This window comes from Scleropages formosus, chromosome 23, assembly GCF_900964775.1.
Source record: "Scleropages formosus chromosome 23, fSclFor1.1, whole genome shotgun sequence".
NCBI lineage: Eukaryota > Metazoa > Chordata > Actinopteri > Osteoglossiformes > Osteoglossidae > Scleropages > Scleropages formosus.
Genome location: NC_041828.1, coordinates 18,859,908 through 18,885,103, shown reverse-complemented (window position 1 = coordinate 18,885,103; position 25,196 = coordinate 18,859,908). Strand labels below are relative to the sequence as shown.

The window sequence follows — 25,196 nt, the reverse complement described above, 5'->3', positions numbered from 1 at the left end:
TTAAAAAATAAAATAAAAAGAAAATCTTCAAACGAAACATCCACTAAACCAGAAGGCCAGCGGTGCACTGCTCTTTCTCTGTAGCAAAAGAGCAAGAAAACAGCTGATGATGTGTTTTTAGAAAACTGATTCATTTACACTTTATTGTGTTCTCCTCAAAAATATGCTGCCAGCCCAGCCACTTTGGAGGTTTTTTTTTCATATTTATTTCTTTATTTTTATTATGTGGAACATCAGAGAGAAAACGCTGCAAGAAGCTCGAGACACAGTACCCTGGTAGAACACCAGAGGTCCTCATCTCCAAAATTCTCGCAGTCCTCCTCCACACCTTAGCCCATCAGGACTGTCTGCATGAGGAAGCTGGTGGAAGTCATCTGTGTGAAGTCTTAACGTGTTTACTGCCTCAACGGCGATTCATGTGACCTCCCTCGGTGCAGCTTACGTGTCTTGTTCCCCAACTGCCTCATCTGTGGAGCATCCAGCGATCCCCCAGAGGACCTGCACCTCATCTCTGTAAATAAATGCTGGATCTAGGATTCGCCTTCACTTTCTGAGTTTGAGTTCTTATAACCCCATATTGTGCTGTAATGACCTTCTTGGATATGGTAGTTTGTTCTGCATGCCTGGGATTTCATGCACAGAAGAGCCAAATAAAAGCAAGTTACAAGTGCACTACATAGTTTGATATTTTTAATTTTCAGAGATGTGCGTCACTTCGGAGAAACGCATCTGCTAAATGAAGAAACGTAAGCGTAAATGGTTATTGGGGCAGAAGAATTGCAAAGACGTAAGGCGATTTCCTGCTGGAACAGGTTAACTGAATACCTTATGCGGGAAAAATTACAGCAAGTGTACTCAAACTTTTGACTGATGCTAAAAAATGAAAAACATAAGCGTAATATCAAGGTCACACAGACTGAAACGATAAAATAAAGGATGAAAAAGAATACAGCAACCCTATATTAATGGAGAACATTTTTACCTTTGTCATTTTAACTTATTTGACCTCTGACAGCCTGCAGTAAAATTAATGACCATTTCACAGACCTAACAGACAGAGTTAAGTACTGTTTAGTGGGAAGGGGGGGTGAATGACAGAGTGCTCTGTCTGACCGTTATTTTATGTGGACCTTTAAATATGAACTGGGGCAGCATGGTGGCACAGCACCTGGGTGGTGCAAGAGAACATGGGTTCGATCCCTGCTCAGTGGGTGTGGAGTTTGCATGTTCTTCCTATGTCTGCATGGGTTTCCTCTGGGTGCTCTGGTTTCTTCCCACAGTCCAAAGACATGCTGTTCAGGTTCACCCATAGTGTGTGTGTGTGTGAGAGAGAGAAAGAGAGAGAGATTGCCTTGCAATGAGTTGGCATCCTGTGCAGGATGTTCCCTCCCTTAAATTTTATGCAGCCTGGATGGGCTCCACTCTACGGTGAGCCTCCACTGGACATGTAATTATTAATAATGGATAGATGTTTTAATATCTATGAAAACCTATAATGCCATATTGTTGCAGCTTTAACGACTGTATATTACAGGCAGATGTTTAAAAAAGAGTTTTTACCTATTTTTACATCCTTTTTTCTTATTTTATTGTAAAGGAAAAGTAACGCTGTCACATGTGAGGTGACCGCAAGACGGTAGATGAACACTGGATACTGACTGAGAGAAAATTATAACAGGGCTGTTATGGTGATACTCCAGCAGCGGGGGTTTTACTCTAGTAAAGCAAGGCAAAAATTTAAAAATGAGGGGAAAAAATTGAACAAACATGCTGCAAATATGCAAAAAAAATTTCAAGTAATTGGACGTTCATCTACAAAGTTCAGTCCGGTCTCACATCCCCTGGCTTTCACTCTAAGGATGTTAAAGGGACATTCGATAATAATTTTATTTATAATTATCACCCTATATCAAAACAGAGAGGCCCAACACAGCAAAGACTAGACTATAGACTCACTGTTGCTGTATCGGGACTATAATGTCAAGTCCAGTATGTGAATAAGAACATCTTGATGGCCCCTGTTGTTCAAAATCTCATCCCATTGCATTACTCACCGAGAAAAGCAGATGGTGACACGGTGCCATTGCTGCGGGAAACCATAACGCTAATGCCTGTCTCCACAAAGGGTACGGAGAAATCTACCACCTCTGACCTCTCCTCGTTGATAGTCAGGGAGCCGATGGCCATGTCGGCACGTTTATACACCACCTGGCACGTGGGAGAGCAGCTGTACTTAGAACAAAATATTCTTGCTCACTATATATATATATATATACAGTATATTATTATATATGTTATTCAAACGTAATGTGTTTGGAAGCATTATGTAATTCTGACCTCTCCCACCATGCCATTCCACTCTCCATCAATCTTCTTCCCGTGCTTCCCATTGGTGACCAGGTAGAGGTCATAGGTGAAACCAATTATTTTGGCCAATCGCTTGAGAACGTCGATACAGAATCCTTTACAGCACTGTTTTACTGGAACTGCACCCTCCATAGCCACGCTGGTTTGCAGGAGCCCAGGTACCGAAGGAGACACAGAAGATCAGACTGACGGTGAAATACACAGCAAGGCTGAGCTGTCAGCTCATGTTTCGTAGTTTCAGTTAGGAACACCACACCTGGTGTTGACAGGTATTCGACACGGCACTGAGTCGCGGATGCAGGTGCCCGTGTCCGAGTCAGCTGGCTCCACGATGACAAAGGGCCGCTCCTCAAGGGTGACCACCTGCAGGTGTTGCGCGTCATCCGGAGGCTGCAGGAAGGCACCGTAGCGGGACCAGGCTGGGTAGCGCAACCTCAGCACCCCGTTCTCCCACCAGCCCACCTGAAGGATGGTGTCAGAAATGTCATAAAAGTCATTGTATTAATTAATCAGTGTATTAATCATCATCAGCAGCAGCATCATTGCATTAATTAATCTCCTAATGTAATGTACATATTGTATTTCCTATGAGATGTACGTCACTTTGGAGAAAAGCATCTGTAAAATGTAACGTAATCATTCGACAGCTACCTGCATTTATTCTAACTTTTTTTGTGATTTTTCACTTTTCATGGGTAACTTGAATGAAATCATAACTTACGACCCAAGTCAGTGTTAAATGGTACAGAAGTACATGCAAACTAGTGAGAACAGTGTTGAGTATTGGTATATTATTTTCTCCTTATCAAATTATTTGACTCATAACAGTCCAAAACACACACACACTTTCTGAACCGCGTGTCCCATACAGTGTCACAGGGAACCAGAGCCTACCCAGCAACACAGGGCATAAGGCCAGAGGGGGAGGGGACACACCTAGGACAGGATGCCAGTCCATCACAAGGCACCCCAAGCAGGACTTGAACCCCAGACCCACTGAAGAGCAGAACCCAGTCCAACCCACTGCACCACCACACCCAGTACAAAACAACTTTAACCATTTATCAACAGTATTTTTTTAACATTAAACATAGGAGATTTAAAGCTATAAATCAATTATTTACATTCTAAATTTGTGTTTTGTGTGTTTTTTACATTTTATAATAGAAATGTCTTCATCACGGCATAGCAGTTTATGAGGTTTGTAGCTAAATTTTTGCTGTAGTATTTTTGCTACAGTTTCGTGTGGTCTGTATTATTGTAATTTCAGTTGATCACATGAAAATCCAACCATCATTCAACAGCTACAAAAATGTACATTAAACAAGTTCAGCTATAAATCAAAAACACCAATCACTTTTCCAGTACTAAAATGAGTCTAACGCTTATTGAAAAAGTTATAAGGAAATTCAAAAAAGGATCACAAAATTTTCAGTTATTTTAATTGCTACACAAGACAAACAAGATCGCTGACAGCAATCAATTGTAAAATCCTAAAATTTCTTGAAATTTTTAATTACATAATTATAGTTAAATTGTTAAAGCCACACTATTCGATACAACTTTAGAACCTATGGGCTGGGTATTTACTTTGAATTGAATTGAATTATTATACCGTTATACACAGCTATGAAAATGGACCAAATATTGTTCTTTACTACTGGAGAAAAGAATCTAGTTAAAAGTCCTTTGGATCAATGAACCTTTAGCAAAAGAAATTAATCAAGTAGCTAATGAGTTTCATCTGCTTATCATTGCTACAGACATGGGGAAACAATATCAATAAAATTAAACCTGGTGACAAGACATACATTTTTTTTCTAATGATTAAAAAAATGTGTATGTGTATGTGTGTGATTAAAAAAATTCCGTTAATAAAGGGACACCACAGTGGCAAAAGGAATAGTTGACTAAAGCAGACAGCAGTGGCTGACAGTCAACATGAGCCTAGTCCAACAGGCTCTCATCCACCATCTCTCACACACATACACATGCACACACACAAACACATAGACAACTGTGTTTAACCACTGCTAATCAAACAGATGCCAGGCTCTGGCTGCCTGCCACACCCCACAAAGGCAGCTGAACTATTGGAAGGATACAATAATCGTCACCTGTTATTATGGGCGATCAAGCTCAACTATTACCGAAAGGTGATATTCAGAGGTGATCAGAGTATTTCAAAACAATACTCACACAAAAGTACTGTTGCTTTTAAAAAATAATTTCTCAAGTAAAAGTATTTTTCCAAAAAATGTACTTCAGTATAAGCAAAAAGTACTAGGTTAAAAAAACTATTGAATTACTGATATTTCTATGTTTTAACTTAAGCTTTTTAATCTTCTGAACCATTATGTTAACAGCTTTAATATAGAACCATTATGATACAGTAGATAAGTACCAGCAGGCAAAAAAGGTGGCGGTGACTGCAGTTGCAGAAGCAAAATCCAGAGCATGGGAGGAGTTTGGAGAGGCCGTGGAAAATGACTTTCAGTCGGCCTCAAAGAGGTTCTGGAGAACCATTCTGCGGCTCAGCAGGGCTTGAAGGAGCTTCGCTCAAACTGTGCTCAGCAAAGGTAGAGAAATTCTGATCTCAAATGAATACATTGTCGGGAGGTGGAAGGAGCACTTTGAGGAATTCCTAAACCTGAGAAATATGCTTCTCTTACAAGAGTCAGGGCCAGAGGCCTCCGGGGTATCAGAGTCCATTTCCTTGGTGGAAATCACCGAGGTAGTCAGAAAGCTCCACAGTGGCAAAGCACCGGGGGCGGATGAGATTCGCCCAGAACTGCTTAAGGCTCAGATGTTGTGGGGCTGTCACGGCTGATACGCCTCTGCAATGTTGAGTGGACCTCTGGAACAGTGCCTTTGGATTGGCAAACTGGGGTAGTGGTCCCTATCTTTAAGAAAGGGGACAGGAGAGTGTGTGCCAACTTTCAGGGTATCGCACTTCTCAGCCACCCTGGTAAAGTTTATGCCAGGGTGCTGGAAAGGAGGCTCCGGCCGATAATTGAACCTCAGATTGAAGAGGAACAATGCGGATTCTGTCCTGGCCATGGAACAGTGGACCAGCTTTTCACCCTCTCACAAATAATTGAGGGGGCATAGGAGTTTGCTAATCTAGTCTACATGTGTTTTGAGGACTTGGAGAAGACCTACGACCGTGTTCCCCAAGAAATTCTGTGGGAGGTGCTTCGGGAATATGGGGTGCCGGGGCCACTACTGTGGGCCATTCAGTCTCTGTAAACACAAGGGCTGTGTCGGCATACCCGGCATTAAGTCAAGCCCATTCAATGTGGGTGTTGGACTCTGCCAAGGTTGTGCCTTGTCCCCATTCCTGTTTGTGGTTTTCATGGACAGGATATCAAGGTGCAGCCGAGGTTAGGAGGCCATTCTACGTGGGGGCCGGAAGGTGATGTCTCTGCTTTTTGCAGACGATGTTGTCCTTTTGGCATCGTCATGCGAAAGCCTCCAACACGCACTGGAACGGTTTGCAGCCAAGTGTGAAGCAGTTGGTATGAGGATCAGCCCCTCTAAGTCTGAGTCCATGGTTCTCTCACGGAAAAGGATGGCATGCCTCCTCCAGGTAAGGGGAGAGAATTTGCCCCAGGTGGAGTAGTTTAAGTATCTTGGGGTGTTGTTCACGAGTGAGGGTAGAAGGGAGCGTGAGATCGGCTGCATACTGGGAACAGTGGCAACAGTAATGCAGCAGCTGTACTGGACTGTAGTGGTGAAGGGGGAGTTGAGCCTTAAGGCAAAGTTCTCCATTTACCAATCGATTTACGTCTCTACTCTCAAATATGGTCATGAACTCTGGGTAATGACAAAAAGAATAAGTTCACGAATACATGCGGCTGAAATGAGTCTTCTCCGCAGGGTGGTGGGACTCACTCTCCGTGACAGGGGGAGGAGTTTGGCCATCCAGGAGGAACTCAAAGTAGAGCCACTACTCCTCCGCATTGAGAGGAGCCAGTTGAGGTGGTTCAGGCATCTGGTAAGGATGCCCCTGGGTGCCTCCATTTGGAGGTATACCAGGCACGGCCGACTGGGACGAGACCCCGAGGTCGGCCCAGGACCAGCTGGAGAAATTATATCTCCCATTTGGCCTGGGAGCAGCTGGGGAACCCCAGATTCAGTTGGAGGAAGTTGGAAGGGACAGGGACATCTGGGCTTCTCTGCTCTCCCTATTGCCACCACGACCCTAGAAGGACTAAGCGGCCAAGAAAATGGATGGATGGATGGACGGATGATACAGTTTTAACAATTATTTCTGCAACACAGTTTTTTACAGTTTTGGAAAATGTATACATCTTTTCAGTAAATTAAATCTGCAGTGCAAACTAAATGAGATATTGTGAGTCTAATAAAATAAATATAAAACAAATGACTGCAGTACAATAGGTATTACTATTAACACTCAGTCTAGGGCCACATACAATGTTAGTTTGCATAATAAGTGACTTATAATTACATTCTTTGTCCAGAATGATCTACTTGATGGAGGTCAGTTTGCATCCAAGATTGGCCACTCCACCAAAGCTGCCATCCAAATAACTTCTAGTCCTACCATACTATGACAGGCACAATAGAAAGCATTCAGAGTTTGTAATGTTGGAATGAGTGCAAGTTGTTTTGAATAATTAGGTTTATCTAATTAAAACATCTGGCCTGGCTGTTACGCTTCCAAGCTTCTGTTATAGCACAGGTTGCCAAAACTATTGTATACGGTCCTGCATGACTACTGTTGCCATTCAGAACCTTGAACCTCATTCATTGTTAATGTTTGTGACTGACAATCTCTCATCCAGGAGGCCAGTCAAGTTTCAGCATGTTACAATGGATGTTGAGCTTTTTATGTTTTTAATTACTCATTGCTCATTAAACAACAAAATGTCTGGACAGCTGGTAGCATAGTGGTTAGAGCTCTTGCCTTTTGACCCAAAAGTCACAGGATTGATTCCCACCTTCAGCTCTACCTGTTCCAGTGGAATTAGCCCAAAGTCTTCTCAAGCTACATGAAGACCTTATGTATTTCTATTGGTAAAACACCCACCCAATATGTTTAACTTCAAGTCTGTCTACATGTAGAGGAGTGAGAGGAATAGCATAAAGTAAATTCTGTGCAACTGTCCAGCTATATGAATTCACATATGCTGTATCATAAATGCAATTTTATCTAAATATAAAGAGTGTGACACAGGCATCTGTCAGAACATTACATACAAGATTTGCTTGCTAATACTATGTGCAGCTTACACATTTCATGTCACAATTTAGCTCCTGGAAAGCAATGCCCAGGGACTTTCAGACACAATCCTCACAAGGAGCAAGGCTTTCAGCAGTGTCTACATGGTTTCATTTTTGACTTTAATGATCTATGAACTTTTCACCACTCTAAATCTGTAACAGTCACATATAAGAAGGGCAGCAAAAGAACAAGAACAGCATGCTGATTAAGCACTGGAATCCAGTATAACACAGTAATTTTGTGTTGTGCCCATTCACCTCCTTAAATGATCAATTTACAGTATGCAAATGTTTAAAGGCTTGCCAAGGACTAAATAATTCACCACACTGAGAAAGAAGATTTTTCTGTGTGAGTTTTTCCTGGATACAAAAGGCTTCGTCCTCCAAACGACACAGTTACCATGAGCCATGGTATCATTATTAGATGTATGATTCAGACATCAGCTGGCCTAACATACTTCAGAAAGTATTCAAACTCCTTCACTTTTGTCACATTTTTTTATGTTGCAGCCTTATGCCAAAATAATTTTGATTATTAATTTTTAACAAATTTGCAAAAATTTCTGAAATCCTGTTTACACCTTGTCATTATAGGGTATTGAGTTTAGACTGATGAGGGAAAAAATTAATTTAAACGATTTTAACATAAGGCTGCAACATAAAAAAATGTGAAAAAAGTGAAGAGGTCTGAATACTTTCTGAATGCACTGCAGATAACCAAACTAAATGTAATTTGTCATATTATTTTTATGCAGTAAACTCTCACATCTCCAAATTGAACTATATCTATGAACTTGTAACCTCTTATGAAATGTTGAGCCAACCTCATAATCAGTATTGTAGTCATTTAATATTCCCAGTTTAATGTAAATAATATATATCAAGTACATCACCTATATGGGGCAGCAGGTAGTGTACTGGTTAGACCTGCCACTGTGTACTACAAGGGCCTAGATTTTCATCCCATTCCCTGTTGTAGTACATTTGAACAAAGTACTTACCCTAAAATTACTTCAGTAAAAATGATTTGGCTGTGTAAATGGGTAAGTAGTTTAACATTGCAACTTGCTCATCAGCTAAAAAAAATAAATTTAAGGAAGCAATTAAACATGATTAAAGTGTTTTATTAATTTATTCTATGATGTTTTTTACAAAATTTAACCCAATAAATAATTGACAGTCATATATATTATTCACCTTATATTGACTGCAACATAGTAAAAGCAACTTTGGAGTTATTAATACATGGAATTACAAATGGATTTCTGGTCCCAGTATACTGGTTTCAGTGTACTTTGCATTGTGATGCTATGGTTCCACCATTATTTTTCACTGGCTTTTTTACTTCACCTATACACACACACACACATTTTCAGAACCGCTTGTCCCATACGGGGTCACTGGGAACCGGAGCCTAACCCAGCAACACAGGGCGCAAGGCTGGAGGGGGAGGGGACACACCCAGGACAGGACGCCAGTCCGTCGCAAGGCACCCCAAGCGGGACTCGAACCCCAGACCCACCGGAGAGCAGGACTGCGCCACCGCACCCCCATACTTCACCTATAGTGCGGTGTTAATATTACTTCCAAAGAATTCCTTTTTTTTCTCTTGAGAGATGTGAAAGAAAACCCAGGAGATGGTTTGCTTTTGCATTGAGCACCTATAACAATATAAAGTATGCTTTTATAACATTTGTATAAATGCCATTCGTTTAGTTGGTATTTAATTTAATGAGAGCTTTATCTTGATATCTCAGGTGCCGATTCCAGCCCTTTGAATAGGTTGGTATGCCACTGTTCACCATACCTCTTCTCTCCTCTTGAACCAGTTGTTCACTGCAAGTGTATCACAAAGCTTGGCAGTCCACGGGAATAGTGGAGGCTGGTAGCAGAGTAAAAACTCTGTGGTAATTTTGTAGAGAAACGAATAATTAAGTTCTCTGCATACTCAGCACATGGTAGACAGTGGCTCCAATTGTCCTGGTTCCTACTGCAATAGCTCCTCAGAAATTCATTTTATCAATTGGTTATGCCACTCTGCTTGTCTGTTGGAGTGAAGGAGAGAAAAGTGAGACCAATGCAGGGAATAAGGAGAGGTTCTAAACGTCCTTCTGGCCTTTCCCTGGGTGACTCTGGATGGTGCAGACCAAAACAAATTGCCAGACATCCTGCCTAATGGTGGCCACCAGAACTTTTCAGAGAAGAGTTCTATTCACCCCTTGGTGTTTCATACTAAGAACCATGAAGCCAGTTCAGTCACTGGGGCCACATACAAGGAGGCAAGGTCAGTCTCTTGGATCTTGGTCAGTAGACTGTGCTGTTTTGATGCCTTCCATGAACTGTCACCAGACTGGGTCCATAAAACAGGAGGGAGGCTGGATGGTGCCCAGCAGAGAGCTGTGCATTGAGGTAAATGTCTCTAGAGAGGGCATCAATTTTACCCTTTTAAGAATATGGTTTGTAGAAGGTAGTGAATCTAGTGAACCAAGTGAAAAGTTGTGCTCATAATACTTGCCTAGGACTGAGTTGTTTGGCTGTCTGAATGTACTCTACATTTGTTGGTCCGTAAGGTAAACAAAAGGGTGAGCAGCTCCTTCTACCCAGTGTTGCCATTCTTCAAGGCTCAATTTGACTGTCAGCAATTCCTAATTATTTAAGTCATAATTTACAGAAAAAAGTTGCAGTGGTATAACTGGGGCAGTTTATTACAATACTAGGGTAGGTCTGTACCTACCCACTCTGATGTATCGTGAATCAAGCCAGACAAAAGGAAGTTTAGTTGGTAAGATCAAAAAGCATTACAAGATAGTCATAACAACCCAGGAATGTACTAATAGTATTGTTCCATTCATCATCTTCTGGAAATCCTGATCAACTTTAAGTGACCTTTAGGTATATTTAAGTAAAAACAGATGCCCTGTTATCTGCTCAAGGGCATGAAACCAAAGGAATGGGTTAAGGACCTGTTATGCTCTTAAGACTTTGATAAACAAAGTCCTGTGGGTTGCCAGTGACACAGATGACCAGATAGGCCCAAAGCCAGTGCTTCTGTGATATATTTTTCTATAACTTTATTTTTAGATATAGAAAGTGGATACATTCTTCCCTTAAGTAAGCTAATCCCAGGCAAAAGATCAATTGCTCCATCTTATAAAGAGCACAGTGGAAGAACCAATACTTTAGCTTTATGAAAACCCTGCCAGGTGGTGGTATTTGGCAGAAATATTCACAGGAGGGTTAGCATTAGGCTTTCCTATGGATGTGGCCCATTATGGTACAATAAAGCAGGAATGGTGACAGTTCTTCTCCCAGGAGAGCAAATCTCCTTTACTCTCTGAAAACACTGGGTTATGTGCAGTTATATTGGATAACCTAAAATTACCAGGCTGTGTAGAGGCTGAATTAGGGAAAACTGATGACATCTGAATGCATAAGACCAACCTTTAAACTTAATGGTTATGTAACAAACTCAACGCAGACTCCATCAGCAGTCCATCCAGAGCCCAAACTTTTAAATGGAGAGTATATCTTTATATTGAAACTTCCCAGTTATGACTGAAATGTCAATCTAAAAAATTACCTGAAACCCCTAAATCTTCAAATCCCTTAACATTATAGCTATAATCTTCCCAAGTGAAACGAGCTGGCAGCAACAATAATTCGTTAGGAAAGAAAAAGAAAATTTAGTAGCTTCATTCACCATGGTAGAAACCATTACAACCCCACAGACGGAAAAAGATGGGCAGGTAGAAGGTGCCCGATTGATCACAGTAAAAAGAGTCCTACTCTGATAAAGTACAGCTGCTCTTCTTGATCCAAGCACCCTCTCCCAATCTGCTAATGTCCGAAATATCCGTGTGAGAAAAACAAAAAACAGATCACACCTTCTCTGTGCTCCCGTAGAAGATGATCCAGTGGGGTGGCTCTTCCAATAAGTTTGTTGAATGTAGTCCCCTCATTTCTGCAAGCCAACTCAATGAGAAGCCGGTTGTTCGCAGCAAAAGCCGAACAGTAGATCAACCCTGTTTGCTGTAGCAAGCGTGCAAAATATGATAATAGTCAATTCAACGACAAATCCGTGCGATGTAGTCACCTGTTCTTTCCCTCCAGGACTAGTCAAACACCTCTTGAAACTGAGCAGTGAATTAGTCATAGGAGGCAACGGTTGAGCCTTGCTGATTCTGTTCTATAGCTGCCCATTTAAGAGCCTGGCCCATGAACACCGAGATCAGATAAACCATCTTGGCAGAGTCTGAACATGATGCAACTGACAGATATACAAAATGATGGATCACTGTAGCAGAAGTCACTGGTACTGGTCTGGTAATCCCTCATACTTTTCAGGGGTTGCCAGCTGGATTGCCTATGGAGACTGGCACCACAGGAGATGGCACTGCTTGCAGCGCTGTAGGGGATAAGGCCAGCACGATCTCAAGAAGAATGTGCAGTGCTTCATCCAAGAGTGGTTGTGCACTCAGAAGAGCTCCTTCAGCAGTGATAGCCATCTTCACAGATTCTACTTTTCCTATGGAGCTATGGAGTTGCAGAATCTTCCTTAATGATGCAGACAAATGAGCTAAAGGTGAATCTAGAAGTTTTTGTTTACAGTGAACATGGTGCAGTTTTCCAAAAGAGTAGTTCAGACAAAAGACTACACCAAAGAACCAAGTTGTGAGAACAAGAGTGCTGGACAAAACTAAGACAGTCTCAAACTCTGTGAGCAGGAGAAAACAAAGAGTTTTTATTGCAGGTTAGATGTCAGGTGCACGGGAGAGGCTTCTAGAATGCAGAAGAAGTGGATCTCTGGTGTTCTACCAAAATAAGTTCACCAGGGTTCATGAAAGTGTAGATGCACAAAGTCACAAGAAGTTATTTAAAATGCAGTATGTTGTAAACGCTAAAATCGCAGATAGACACAGGCCAATGTGAAAGATTTCTTCAGGGGTTGCAGATGTGCAAGCAAAGGGAAGACCTTTAAAAACTTCTGTACAGTCTGCTCTCCTGAGGAACTAGAATCAGCCTTAGACTGTATGAATAATCATAAAGCTGTATGAGATACTATCTGAGGTTATTTGTGCACTGTGGGATACAGTAGGCACACTAATACACTAACACAATCTGGTAATTTGCACAGAGATCAAAATATTTTAAATCTCTCAAATCTTTAATATCTTTAACATCTAAAAAAGAAAAGGAGCATTACAAAAGGTCAAAATGAAGGCAAATGATTTTTCTCAGCTGATGTTAAACTGTTTGCGAAGGCACTGACACTTGCTTGACTCAAGCAGTACATGAGGAATTTGACTGGGTTTGATCGGACTGGTTTTATGAAGAAGAAACCAGTGTCAGATGACACAAGGAGGTGTCTGCACATTGATAAATCAAACTCTTGCATGAATTCTTCTGCAATCCCGTTTTTGAATGCTGAGACATTTAATAGAATTGAGTCCAATTACCTGTGAGTTGTTCTAGAGAATTTGCATTTGGTCTTGTATTCATACAGATGTTGCAAGTATTACATAATTATGCATCTGAGAATACAATGATATGCCCCTTGCAGCTCCCTCTGTTTAAATTCAAACGTGATAATTGACAAGGATGTCCCCTACATTCGGGGATGTTCCACATTGATTGAAAATGGAAATTCTGAATCAATTTCTCAAGAAACCCAGCTTGAATCTGTCCTCAACAATTTCCAACCTCCTTTTTATTTCTAAAATAGAATTGTCTCACAGCGGCCGCTCTCATTAACCTGCAATTGACTTAAATGAAAATTTTCAATTTAATTTTTGTCCTCATCACAGTACTGAAACTGACCTGGTCAGAGTCACCAGTGACATCCTCCTGTCTGCTGATGCAGGCTTTCCAACAGTGTTCATCCTCCTGGATCTCACTGCAGCCTTTGACACCATCGATCATAGCATCCTTCTACAGAGGTTGGAGAAGTGTCTGGGCCTTTCTGGTACTGTCCTCAAGTGGTTTGGATCCTACATCACAAACAGATTTCAGTACTGATATGTTGATAACATTTCCTCTCTTCCCTCGCTACCTCCTGTACGATATGGAGTTCCTCAGGGTTCAGTGCCAGGGCCGTTACTCTTCTTTTTATATATACTACCATTCGGGTATTTTCTGTGCACAAAATATTAATTTCCAGTCCTGTGCTGATGATACACAGCTTCACCTGTCCATCAGGCTATCAGACATGCTGACTACAAAGCATCCGTCTTGCAGTCTTGATAAAGTCAAGGCCTGGATGGGTGCTAATTATCTCACCGTTAAATGCTGATAAAACAGAGATCTTGCTGACAGAGCCTAAAATGCCCAACAGCAAACTCTCTCAACAAAACTCTCTTGACCACTGCAATTTGCTGCTGTCTGGCAGCCCCGCTTGTGTCACCTCCTCCCTTTAGAAAGCCCATTAATTTTCACGTTTCAGAAGTTGACCAACACTGCTGTGCTCACCAGTTGTTTTCTCTCCTTCTGTCTCTCCTGGAGCATTATGGCATCATTGGAAACACCTGAGCCACCTGGGAAGCATGCAGTCATACTAGTGTACTAATGCCCCCAGTTAGGCTATCTGGTGACCACGAACCACTCACAAACCCCACTGGATCAGTCACATGTACCTGGACCATGATTTCAGTCTTCATAAAGTTTACCCTGTATTACCTGTTGTACTGGTCTTTTAGTTACAGATTTTCTACGCAGTTATAGACATGTCTCCACAGATCCTCTGAAACCACATTAAAATGCCCAGAAGCTGTGGACAGTCATAAACCCCCAGAGGCTTATATTTCTCTTTGTGTCTGAGAGTTTTTTGTTTTCCATTGCCTTATGTCCACGGGTAATTGTCCATGGAGAATTAACAGTCAAAATGGTGGTACTTCCAATATTTTCTAGCTATTTCAGTCCACTCTACTCCTTTATTCCACAGAAACTTTTCAAAAAATTATAATCAATGATAATTTCATTTGTACGGGATGACAATGCAGTTAGAATATGAAAAACACACCTTTGCAAACAAAAGTAGGGTCTGGCCTGCATAATTTTAATTTACACAGGTGGGCAGCTAACCTAAACATCTGTTTTTTTTGTGGAAGACAGATTTCTCAGATAAATATGGTGATTACACCAAGTGGAATTTTACTGGGAAAACCAAGAGCATTGAAAAAATTCAATTAAGAAAATGATTAAACAGTCCAATGAAGGTTGATGCAATGTTATAGAACAGTATTGCAGTCTGACAAAATTTTTGTAAAATATGGAAGCTGGTCAAGGCCTGTGTAAAGGTCTCAGATATGTATACTGAGAGCCCGATTTACAATAACCATGAGTTTCCATCTGCCTTTGAAAGACAGGTTTTCTCCGAGTTGAAAAAAGGGAAAATAAGAATAAGAAACTTCTGCAACTAGCGGAAAGATCATTTCAACAACTTAAATATGCAAAGCCAACCTTCCAATTTGTATAGATGCTTACAAATCAAGGATTTCTCAACAAAGCAAATGCCAAAGTTGGAGAGTTTATAGATGCACCTCATACTCAACAGGATCAATTAACAGATTGCACAGTGGTTTTCGGCTTTTTTCTATAACAGTGTATTGGACACCAACAGAGACAGATTCAAGCAAGAAATGGAGAAAGAACTCAGCACAGAAATATCAAGAAAAGCTTGGCAAGGAGACCTGGAGAATATACAGAAGTGTTTTATCAATGCAGATTACAAGGTCACTCCGTTTCACTTTTGCACAGGCTCCGCTCATGAAAATCCAACTTATACAAACACTATCCAGACGTATTACCATTATTTGATAAATTCAAAACAACAAAATGCACACTTTTCATTTCTTCTGGTCACACCACAAAGATAAACCCATTCTGGTTGCACATATTTGACTTTCTCTCAAATGTGTATTCAGTTAAATGGGAGCCAAATCCTCTCCTAGGCATTTTGGTGGCAACTGAAAACTGCGGATAAATATGAAACCCAAGTCTTCTCACTTTGCATGGTAATAGCTGAGAGGGTTCTGTGGCAGATGTGGAAGTTAGAGACAGTGCCTACTTGCGAAATTGGGGTCAGGGAACTCACCATTCTGCTACATTTAGAAGAGTTAAGATATGCTGTAGGTAGACAGACTCACTACTTTTGTTAAAATATGGAAACATGCAAAGGATTATTTAAAGAGCAATAAGGATATGTATTTCTACCGATGTGACATGTAAGATGTCAACCCTGATTTTACTGAGGTAATTCCGATTTAGATTTGTTCCTCAAAGTCTGATTGTGTTCCAAGCAGTTTTGGAATGTTTTATTTGCACTGACAGACATCCTCAGATTGCTGTTTTTCTATAGCCTTTCCACTTGTTCACAAATGTGTAATATGTAATATTGGTTTCTTCTAAAATGTTTTATTTGTATTTTTAATGTAATTTTTAACATTTTATTGTTTTATTGTTCACTTATATAAATTTAAGTACATATTCACTTTTTTCACAAGTGTTCAAGCGTAGTGTTTAAGTTCCGGGTATCTTTTTTTTTTTCCAATAATTTTTCTTGCTTTCTGTAGTATAAGATTTATATGTGTCCCATATAAGAAAACTTCAAAGTTTTTAAAAAGAGCTGAATGGGAGCAAACAACCATACAGTATTATAGTAATTGAAGAAGGGAAATGTTGTTAGGTTGTGTTTTAACTATTGTTAACTATTGTGTCCATTTTAATGAGATTTGGTGATATTTCAGCCTAAATTGGTGTCAGCTGTGGGAAGGAGGAACAAACAAAAATTTGAAATAACAAATTAAACTAATGGTAATCACACACACACACACACACACATTTTCAGAACCGCTTGTCCCATACAGGGTCACGGGGAACCGGAGCCTACCCGGCAACACAGGGCGTAAGGCCGGAGAGGGAGGGGACACACCCAGGACGGAACGCCAGTCCGTCGCAAAGTACCCCAAGCGGGACTCGAACCCCCGACCCACCAGACAGCAGGACTGTGGTCCAACCCACTGCGCCACCGCACCCCCATCTAATGGTAATCAGTCACTAGAAATCTTTGACTTATCAGGATTCCCCTTATGAAGGTGAGTACCTGATACAGGTGGCGAAAGACAAATATAGTTTCAAGGTCTGGGCTCAGGGTGGTGCAGTGGTGCAGTGGGTTGCACCACCGTCCTGCTCTCCAGTGGGTCTGGGGTTCAAGTCCTGCTTGGGGTGCCTTGCGATGGACTGGCGTCCTGTCCTGGGTGTGTCCCCTCCCCCTCTGGCCTTACGCCCTGTGTTACCGGGTAGGCTCCGGTTCCCCGAGACCCCCTATGGGACAAGCGGTTCTGAAAGTGTGTGTGTGTCTGGGCTCATAACAGACAGTGGAATTTTTCACAATATATTTACAAGAACAAAAGTTTACGCACAATATGAAACTATGAAGGTCAGATATACCCAGCAAAGCACAGCGCATCGTCAAGATTGTTAATGCCGTGTTTTTAGCACTGGAAGTCAGGTTCACTGACTAGGTACAAAGTGTTAAAATAGGTATTTCTCAGTCTCACTAACACATGGTGAGTGTCATTGAACCTGACTTCCAGTGTACAGTAGTGTTATCCACACCAGCTAAAAACACTACGTATACAGTACATACAGCAGTATACAATATTAAATTGCCAGAACATGCCTGAACTTGAAAGTGGTCCAAGCCCTTTAGATTTTTCATGACTATTTGTCACAATCCAATTTGCCTTAAAGGAAAACAAGCTGTCTGAACTGGATTATGAAATATTGTGGTGGCTGCGGACATTCATGATGCTCGCTGACAAAAACATCTTCGTTATCCCAGGTACAAGGAAAACCGTTCCAACTCTTGATGTAATGGATTTCACACGATGTTACCAGGTCTACATTTCTAATGAACAGTCAAAAGCTGTTATTAAAAAAAATGCATGACCCCTCTGATATGTTGGCAGCTCCAAGCACTACTTTATTTTTTGGCACTAGTATTCATTCCCCAGCCCTGTGTCCTCATTCACCAATTTAATGACCATGTCCTGGGGAGCTCGCCTCCAGCTGCCTCCAGCCCATAGAAGTATCCAGGCAAATGTACAATAGGCTGTTACTGGGGAAATGCCTCAGAAGGTAGGGTAAATGTCCCTGGACTGTAGACATTAAATATGACTGCCCAAATTACTGTATATTTAGCATATATTAAAACAGAATAACATGTAAAATTTCGATATTGACACAGCTAAAATATTCCACCCATTCCTTAAAATAGTTTGTATGTGGGTCACTGCATGCATGCTAAGTAACATTAACCTGCACTCCATTTCCCATCCAACAGAGCTAATAATCTTGCATTACACATCTTGGCTATAGTACATAACATGTATTCATTAAAGCAAATGAATTTGCAAGCATTGTATTGCATCACCATAGATAGTTGCCCAGAGTGTGCTGTATTCCAGCCTGTGTAGTGTGTGTGTGTGTGTGTGTGTGTGTGTGTGTGTGTGTGTGCAATAGAGCAGCTATCTCACCTCCTCCCATCCTTTTCCTGGTGAATGCGAGATGACATCCATGTATGGGTTGGCCAGGTATCCGTCGCTGTTGAAGGAGTAATCGCGCCCACCCAGGGTGATGTTGCTAAAATACCTAAGGCAGGCAAACAGAGCCAGTAGAGCAGCACAGCATCTAAGCACATCGTCTATCACACAGTTGGCAGTACGCAGCTCCAACAGAGCTTTCATCTACCGACATTTAGACACACTTTCATTTGGCACATGAGTCTGCAATTCTTTGCATCATTTTTTATGTACAGTAATAAATGTAATAGAGTCTATACTTCAAAGGGTACTGTAAACAGCTCTGCCACTTCAGTATAAGTGTGATTAATTTATGTACTTTGAATGTTTATATGCCATATGCTTCCTTGTAATGTGGATTTCTAAATTATGTCATATTCTCTATTGTTTCTTCTGCAAAATTTATGGGTTGCAAATTCTGGATCCCATACATATCCTGATGGGGATATAAATTGGATTTTTTCTCATAATTGGAACTATTATAACACAGAGTTTGCACTCACCTTATTCGTCAAACAAGTCAGGGTAAAGTTTTAAATGCAAACAAATAAGAATAATTAGGAAAATGCATCAACTTCCCCGGTTTTTTTGTGTCCCTTTATTTCCTCGTTATTCATGTTTAAAGTTTTAGTCAAAATGCATCCCCTGCTGCACTCCTTAGAAAGGCCAAATATCGTCCCCCACTATTCTCATTAGTTCAGACTTTATACATGGGGCAAATGACGTGTGTAGTAAAATCACAGTTAAATTTCGACAGAAGTAAGGAGGGACTGTTGAAGCTGACATACCTCTGACAAGGAGACATTGCGACACATTATGATATTTTTACTGAATCTGATAAGCTGATAAACCAGGAGGAATAACATGTGATCAAAAATGACCTTTTTCATATGGCCTACATAGTATTATTTTAAGGTTTTTACAACTGGGAAAAATTCAATTACCCCCGTAATATTTTAAAAGTCCCCCACAACAGTGCTCAAGGTATAATTTATTGCTCACTCCCATTATTTACAATAGTTGGATGCTGGATGCTTTGGGTGCTGGGCTCCCTCACCTGATCCGGCCAGGTAGCCTCTGTGTCTGATTGCTGTCAGTCCGGCAGTTACCAGTAAAGCCAGATTCAAGCGAACCGTAGTCTTTGCGCAGTGCCACAGCTCCATGGGCCAGGACTGATACCCCCTTAGCTATCCTCCTGCGGGGCTCATCTCTCCAGCCCTGAGGCCTTACAGTAAGTATAGCCTTGGGGAGTCCCTCCAACCCCAGGCCTGCAAGGGCTGGCCCCACAGTGAACCACATGTGCGAAGGGCCTGCCTGACCCGCCGCCCATGCTGCCTTGAACACGAGCTCAGCCTCCTCCTGAGAGCAGTACAGCAGGCGCACCTGGAAAAGCGAAGGACTGGGGGTTAGTTAAAAACCTCCACAAAAGGTGTAAGACTCTGAGGCAAAAGGGATTAGTGGCACACATACACAACACCTATAGCATGTATGAGGGGGTAGCGTCACGTACATTGATGTTTCGCAAACCCTGCAGGTGTGCGTGTGCTGGCAGGGAGCGGTGATAATACACACAAGACCTTTTGATTTTGGCATTTCCAACCCAGTGTGAGATTCTCAACCCAGTCTGATTTGAAGCACTTTCAACGCAAGTTGAGATTGTTGCCCCAAAGTGAAAATTGAAGTGATAAATGAACAGAAAGATTTGATTTTATGATGTCCAAAAACATATTTGCAGCTAATGTAGCAGGCAGCAAAGGGACAACCTTCACTTCCCAATTTATCTAATGCAGTTATGCACCATACTGCTGTTCTGTTCGCTCATTCACCATCGTATCTATGACGAAAATTGTACTGTGGAAGTTCTAAGCAGGAGCAACTGTGAGAGCGTTTTGAAATAGTGCTTTGTGTAAAGATCTTGTATGAGCCCAGATCGAACTCAGCTGCAGACTATAGAAATCCTTGAAGGACAAGCCAGGCCGCCCTTAGGCCAACTGAACTTGTTTGGCCCAACTGGACCTGGCACCCACAGAAGCCCTCACACTAGGATTGCCAGCTCCAGCTTTGAAAAACAAGTAATGCCCTACAGAGGAGTTTGGGAAAAGGGGGAAAGGGGCAGACAGCATTAGCGCAAAGGAGCTTTTCCAAATTAAAATCGATCAAATCTTATCTAAGGTCAAACGTGCTAAAAGACAGAGTCAACAGTCTCACAATATTATCCCCCGAACATTATGAAGGAAGTGTGTGAATTAGAGATGAGATGAAGCACTCTGCCACGGCATCATCGACTGGGTCGGTCCAACACTAGTTTCATCCCTTCGCCCAGTATTTCTTCGGAAAAGAGGGACAGCAAAAAAAAATTTGGAAAAGTTTTGCAGAACACAAAGCAAAAGACATGTCTTCATAGGTATAGTTTTGCTTCAACATATTTTACACCAAAATAAAAAGCCAATAAATACAAATACTGTTTTAATGCAACGTAATGGCATATGCTGTATTCTCGAAACTCAATTGAAATTAACCTTAAATCCAAGAGCCCCGATCAAAATGGTTCCAACCGCACTCCACTGTTGCTAAGGTCAGCCCTTGGAACAATGTCACAGTGAAAATGAGTTTGTTTCAACACAGAGCACATTTACCGTGGTTGAAAGGATCCCATATGAGGACATCAGCATGGAACATGTGTGAGTGGGTTGGGATGATGATGGTTAGAATCAGCAATGGGCAACCATGAAGCAGACTGGCACGTAATATACAGCACAAACTTGCCTTTCTTGGTGAAAAGCAAATGGAAAATGTCATAAATAACTATAAATTGAAAAATTTGTATATTAAATTAGCCCACCCATCCCATTGCCATATCAGGTACTCTACTTTCCAAAGATGTATGGAGGGATTGCATCTTGGAGTATTTGTGTTACACAGCAAAGTAAAAATTCATCTGCCCTCATACCTCTTCTACATCCTTGAATATGAAGCACTAACTTCTCACAGAAGCCAGATTTCATATATTGACATCCTACATGACAGAAGCCCTAGGTAAGTTGTGAATTATAAATTCCCAGGGTGTAATTTTATGCCAGTAAGTAAAATGCTTTATTAGCACACTTTAAACGTGTAGAGTGGACAGGGATGTGTTGCAGAGTGACAGTAAACTGAGAGTTTGAAGTAAATTTTTTCTATGTGATGTCAAATTGCATTGAATTGTGTTCTAAAAATAAAACTCTTCATTCTGTCTTTCAGGCAGAATGTATTATATTGTTCCTTCAGCTTTATAATAAGCTTTGTTCTTGTGAACAGATGCAACCTAGAACAGGGGGCTGTTTTAACCACAGGCATTTAACCAAGAAATGCAAGACAGAAGAATGTCAGAAAAAAGTTTTTCAAGCTCAAGGGTTTCCTATTAACAACCAACATGAGCCAAAGGCATGGAAAAAAAAATGGGGTAAATCGTAACGGTGCTAAACTACAGTAAGCTATTCAGCCTTTTCCAGAAATTTAAAGTGCAGCCAGTTCAATAAGACACAGACTTAGTGAAATTATTTTATAATGAAAACGTGACAGATACAATTTTTACGTCATGAGGAGGTGCAAACTTGTGGAGAGGCAATAATCATTGAGCCCAGCAAGTTCAGAAATAAACTGAATGCCGGACTTCGATTTTCAAATAGGTTTTCTGCTGCTGTATAAAACTGGGGCTCTTTGTTATCGGCTGTTATCTCGTCTCCAGACATGTACTGAGTACACCCTTCTCCGCTAAACCTTTCCTACACACAGCTCTAATGGAAATTTACTAAGAAAAGACATAATGCTGCCCCAAGAGAACTTTCAGCCTTAAACCAACACCTATATTGACATTTTCTTCATTTGCTGCAACTCACCTAGTTACCACAGATAATAAACAGGTTATGCAATGACAAATCAGCCGAAAGCACATGATGAAACATAAAAGTGATATATATTCAAGTACAGTGTATATGATTATTAGTACATGGCATGATTTCAAGACATTTTAACACTCAAACTTTAAAAAAAGGTATGATTTATTCTATGAATAATAATCGAGAACATTTTACCTCCTCTATTTCCCATACTCAAGTAAATGGGAGCTGCACCATCTCTGACAAGAAAATCTTTACATGATTTAAGACCTTTAAACTCCAACATCTCAGTATCAATACATCATACCGCGTTCACATGAACAACGTGACGTCAAACAACATCTAACCATGCAGATGATAATACTTTATGACAATTATAAATTATATTATAATAAATGGAAAACTGCTTCCTGCAATATAGTATAAAATATGTATATATTTCTTCTAAAACTGATCAAGAAAGGCACCACATTTGTCACAAAATCCAAGCTAAGCCAAGAGCAGTATTTTTAAGGTACAACAAGAATGATCCTTATTGATTGTATACTTCTTGATAGATAGATAGATAGATAGATAGATCATTTAAAAAGTTCATAACTATGCCATGCAATATTATGACAATGAAGCAAGTTACTATCTTTTATTTAGCTGAGACCTTAAAAATTTACACAGCATATAGTTTATGCATTACATTTTTTAATGAAGCAATTCATAGTAAAGTACCTTTCTTAAGAGTGCTACAGCAGGAATGGAGATCTGAACCCAACCAATATCTGCTGTTTTCTTTAGGCATCCTGTTTTCTTTACTGACACCATTTGATGTTTATGTGTCCCGTACACCTCAGGTAGGTGTACCCTAAGGTTGCAAATGACATTCACATTGTCCCAGAGCTTGGTGAGCCCAGCAGCAAATGACAATCCATTTTTTGCCCTCTATAATTGGAATGTAACTAGAAGCACCGGTCTGTAATATTGATAATACACACTTTCGTCTGCTGATGGATAGCACTAAAACACTTAAAGGTCAACCAATCAATCTTTGCACAACCACGAAGAGAAGAGATAAACATGTGTCCTTTTCATACATTACCTGGGCCTCGTTCTCCTTCAGCTGCCTCCTTGCACGAGCTCCACCAGGATCATCGGTTAAGTTGAGCATCACCACACTTCTCCTCTCCCAGCCAATAAAGGAGCCATCTGTAATCCCCTCAATTATCGCCAAGAAATCTTGGTAGCCATGGTGACGAGTAGAAACAACTGAGAAGGACGTCCAGTCATACTCCTCCATGAGTTCAAAAATCACCTGCAACTGGAGTTCCGCGGAGCAGCTGAATTGCAGGAAGATTGAACCGCTCTCCTGTCGCAAGTCCGGGAGAGAACAGAGGCTTTTAGTGGTCTGCACATCCAATCTCCCACGACAGTCTCCGACATTATTGGCGCAGCCATTCATTTTGTGAAAGTGTATCACGAGAAGACTCGAGTCACATCACGCAGCATCTCCACTACACAGACAGAGTACTTCACAGGCACACGTACTGCAGCATACGTACGGTATGTTGATTAAAATCCAAATGCAAGATGCAGGTGTGCAGAGCAAGTGAGAACCCTACTGCCATACTTCAAAATTACCTGCGGCTCTCTTCCCAGGCCCGCTCCACCTCCAACAGCCACAATAGGAAGTCCAGTCTGGGCAGAAACAAACTCCAGCATGGGTGCCAGAGGGCCTCCTGGGGTAGGTGGGGGCCTCTCCTCGTCGTACACCAAACCCTGCAGGGGCATTGTGGCCAGGAGGTCGCAGAGCTGTAGCAGGAGACTCTGAGGGCTGCTCTCATTGACAGCCAACCAAATGACGTTGGCAGAGCCCCACTGGGTCACCACGCTCTCCCCTAGGCCTCCAGACAAGCGGCCAAACCCCACCCTGGGAGGCAGTGAGCGTCCTACCCCCGTGGAGCCCACCCCGGTACCCTCCGCACCCAGCTCAGATTGCAGGGACAATCCCGAGTGGATCACGGCGATGTTGACGCTGCCGGGGGAGCTGGGGTCGCGATCTCGCTCTCTGGGGCGCAGCAACAGGGTCGGAGTGGGACAGGCAGGTCCAGTCCAGGCCATGATGCCCAGTAAGAGGGAAAGCGTGATTTTCGCAGCCATATAGACCGACGCAATGGAGGGCCGCAGCGTTTACACAGAAAGAGTCCCTTAAATGAAGGAAAAAAATTATTGGGTGAGAACAACGTAACTGGTTCTTTGTGAGCGGCAGAGGCAGAAAAATAATTGCGTACAGAACACAGGCAAGTACTGGGAAACAGAAAGAGACACGTGTAAGCTCTAATGAGGTGCGGCCTTTCGAAACGGAGTACCAAAGAAACCGGGAGAGCAAAGAGAAGAGCGAAGGAAACAAAGACGAGAAAGTCAGCTTTCAAACTGATACAAATGCTGCGAGCAACAATTACGACACTAATAAACTGGCACAAGCCAGGAGTAATGAATGGGAGGTATAATAATCGATGTGGTACACTAGTATGGAAGGAGAATACACACACACAGACACACACACACACACACATCTTTGCAAATTATGCTTTACCTTCTGCAGCTCTTCTCACTCTCTCTCTATCGCTCTCTTTCCCCTCCACCTCTCCCTCTGACTCCCTTCTCCGAAATCTCTCGCTGACTCTTTCTCGTGACCTGAGGCGCTAATATTACTCCTCTCAGTGAGATGCCCTTGCTGACAGAACACACTCCCTCTTCCACCCTGGCGCTCTGTTCGCCCATCGCACAGGTCTTTTGACCCTGGGGAGCTGACTGGGTGCTGAGACAGGTGGGTCTCCAATCGGGGCAGGATGTCGGGAGAGGGGCCGACGAGACAAAATGGTAAACAAAGCAGGGCTTTACAGGCAGAGGGTGACGCTAGCAATGGGAGTGGTGAGCGAGAGAGGAAAATGGGGGAAATGGTGACGACAGAGGGGCAGAGCAAAGGAAAGGTGCAAAAAAAGGGGCACATGAAAGAGGAGTGGGGGCAGTGGGGGGGGGTGCCGGGGGTCTCCTTTTGGGCAGAAGCAGGTAAGTGCAGCTGCATCGTTCCCATTCGATCAAATATCGCTCCGACAGCACTCTCCAAGCTGGC

The 25,196-nt window shown here is 41.8% G+C and overlaps 1 protein-coding gene across 1 annotated transcript in view; it reads right to left on the bottom strand.

The window, feature by feature from the left end:
* LOC108931750 (glutamate receptor ionotropic, NMDA 2D-like) overlaps positions 1 to 24,220 on the bottom strand; it is a 34,549-nt gene extending 10,329 nt beyond the window's left edge. Inside the window, exons 1-8 of the mRNA XM_029248513.1 lie at positions 24,037 to 24,220; positions 23,702 to 23,964; positions 23,163 to 23,429; positions 19,252 to 19,577; positions 18,150 to 18,264; positions 2,624 to 2,829; positions 2,338 to 2,506; positions 2,055 to 2,208 (exon numbers count right to left, since the gene is read on the bottom strand). Coding sequence (XP_029104346.1) covers positions 2,055 to 2,208; positions 2,338 to 2,506; positions 2,624 to 2,829; positions 18,150 to 18,264; positions 19,252 to 19,577; positions 23,163 to 23,429; positions 23,702 to 23,964; positions 24,037 to 24,220 — 1,684 coding nt within the window. The remainder of the gene's footprint in view (positions 1 to 2,054; positions 2,209 to 2,337; positions 2,507 to 2,623; positions 2,830 to 18,149; positions 18,265 to 19,251; positions 19,578 to 23,162; positions 23,430 to 23,701; positions 23,965 to 24,036) is intronic.
* Between the last annotated feature and the right edge of the window lie 976 nt (positions 24,221 to 25,196).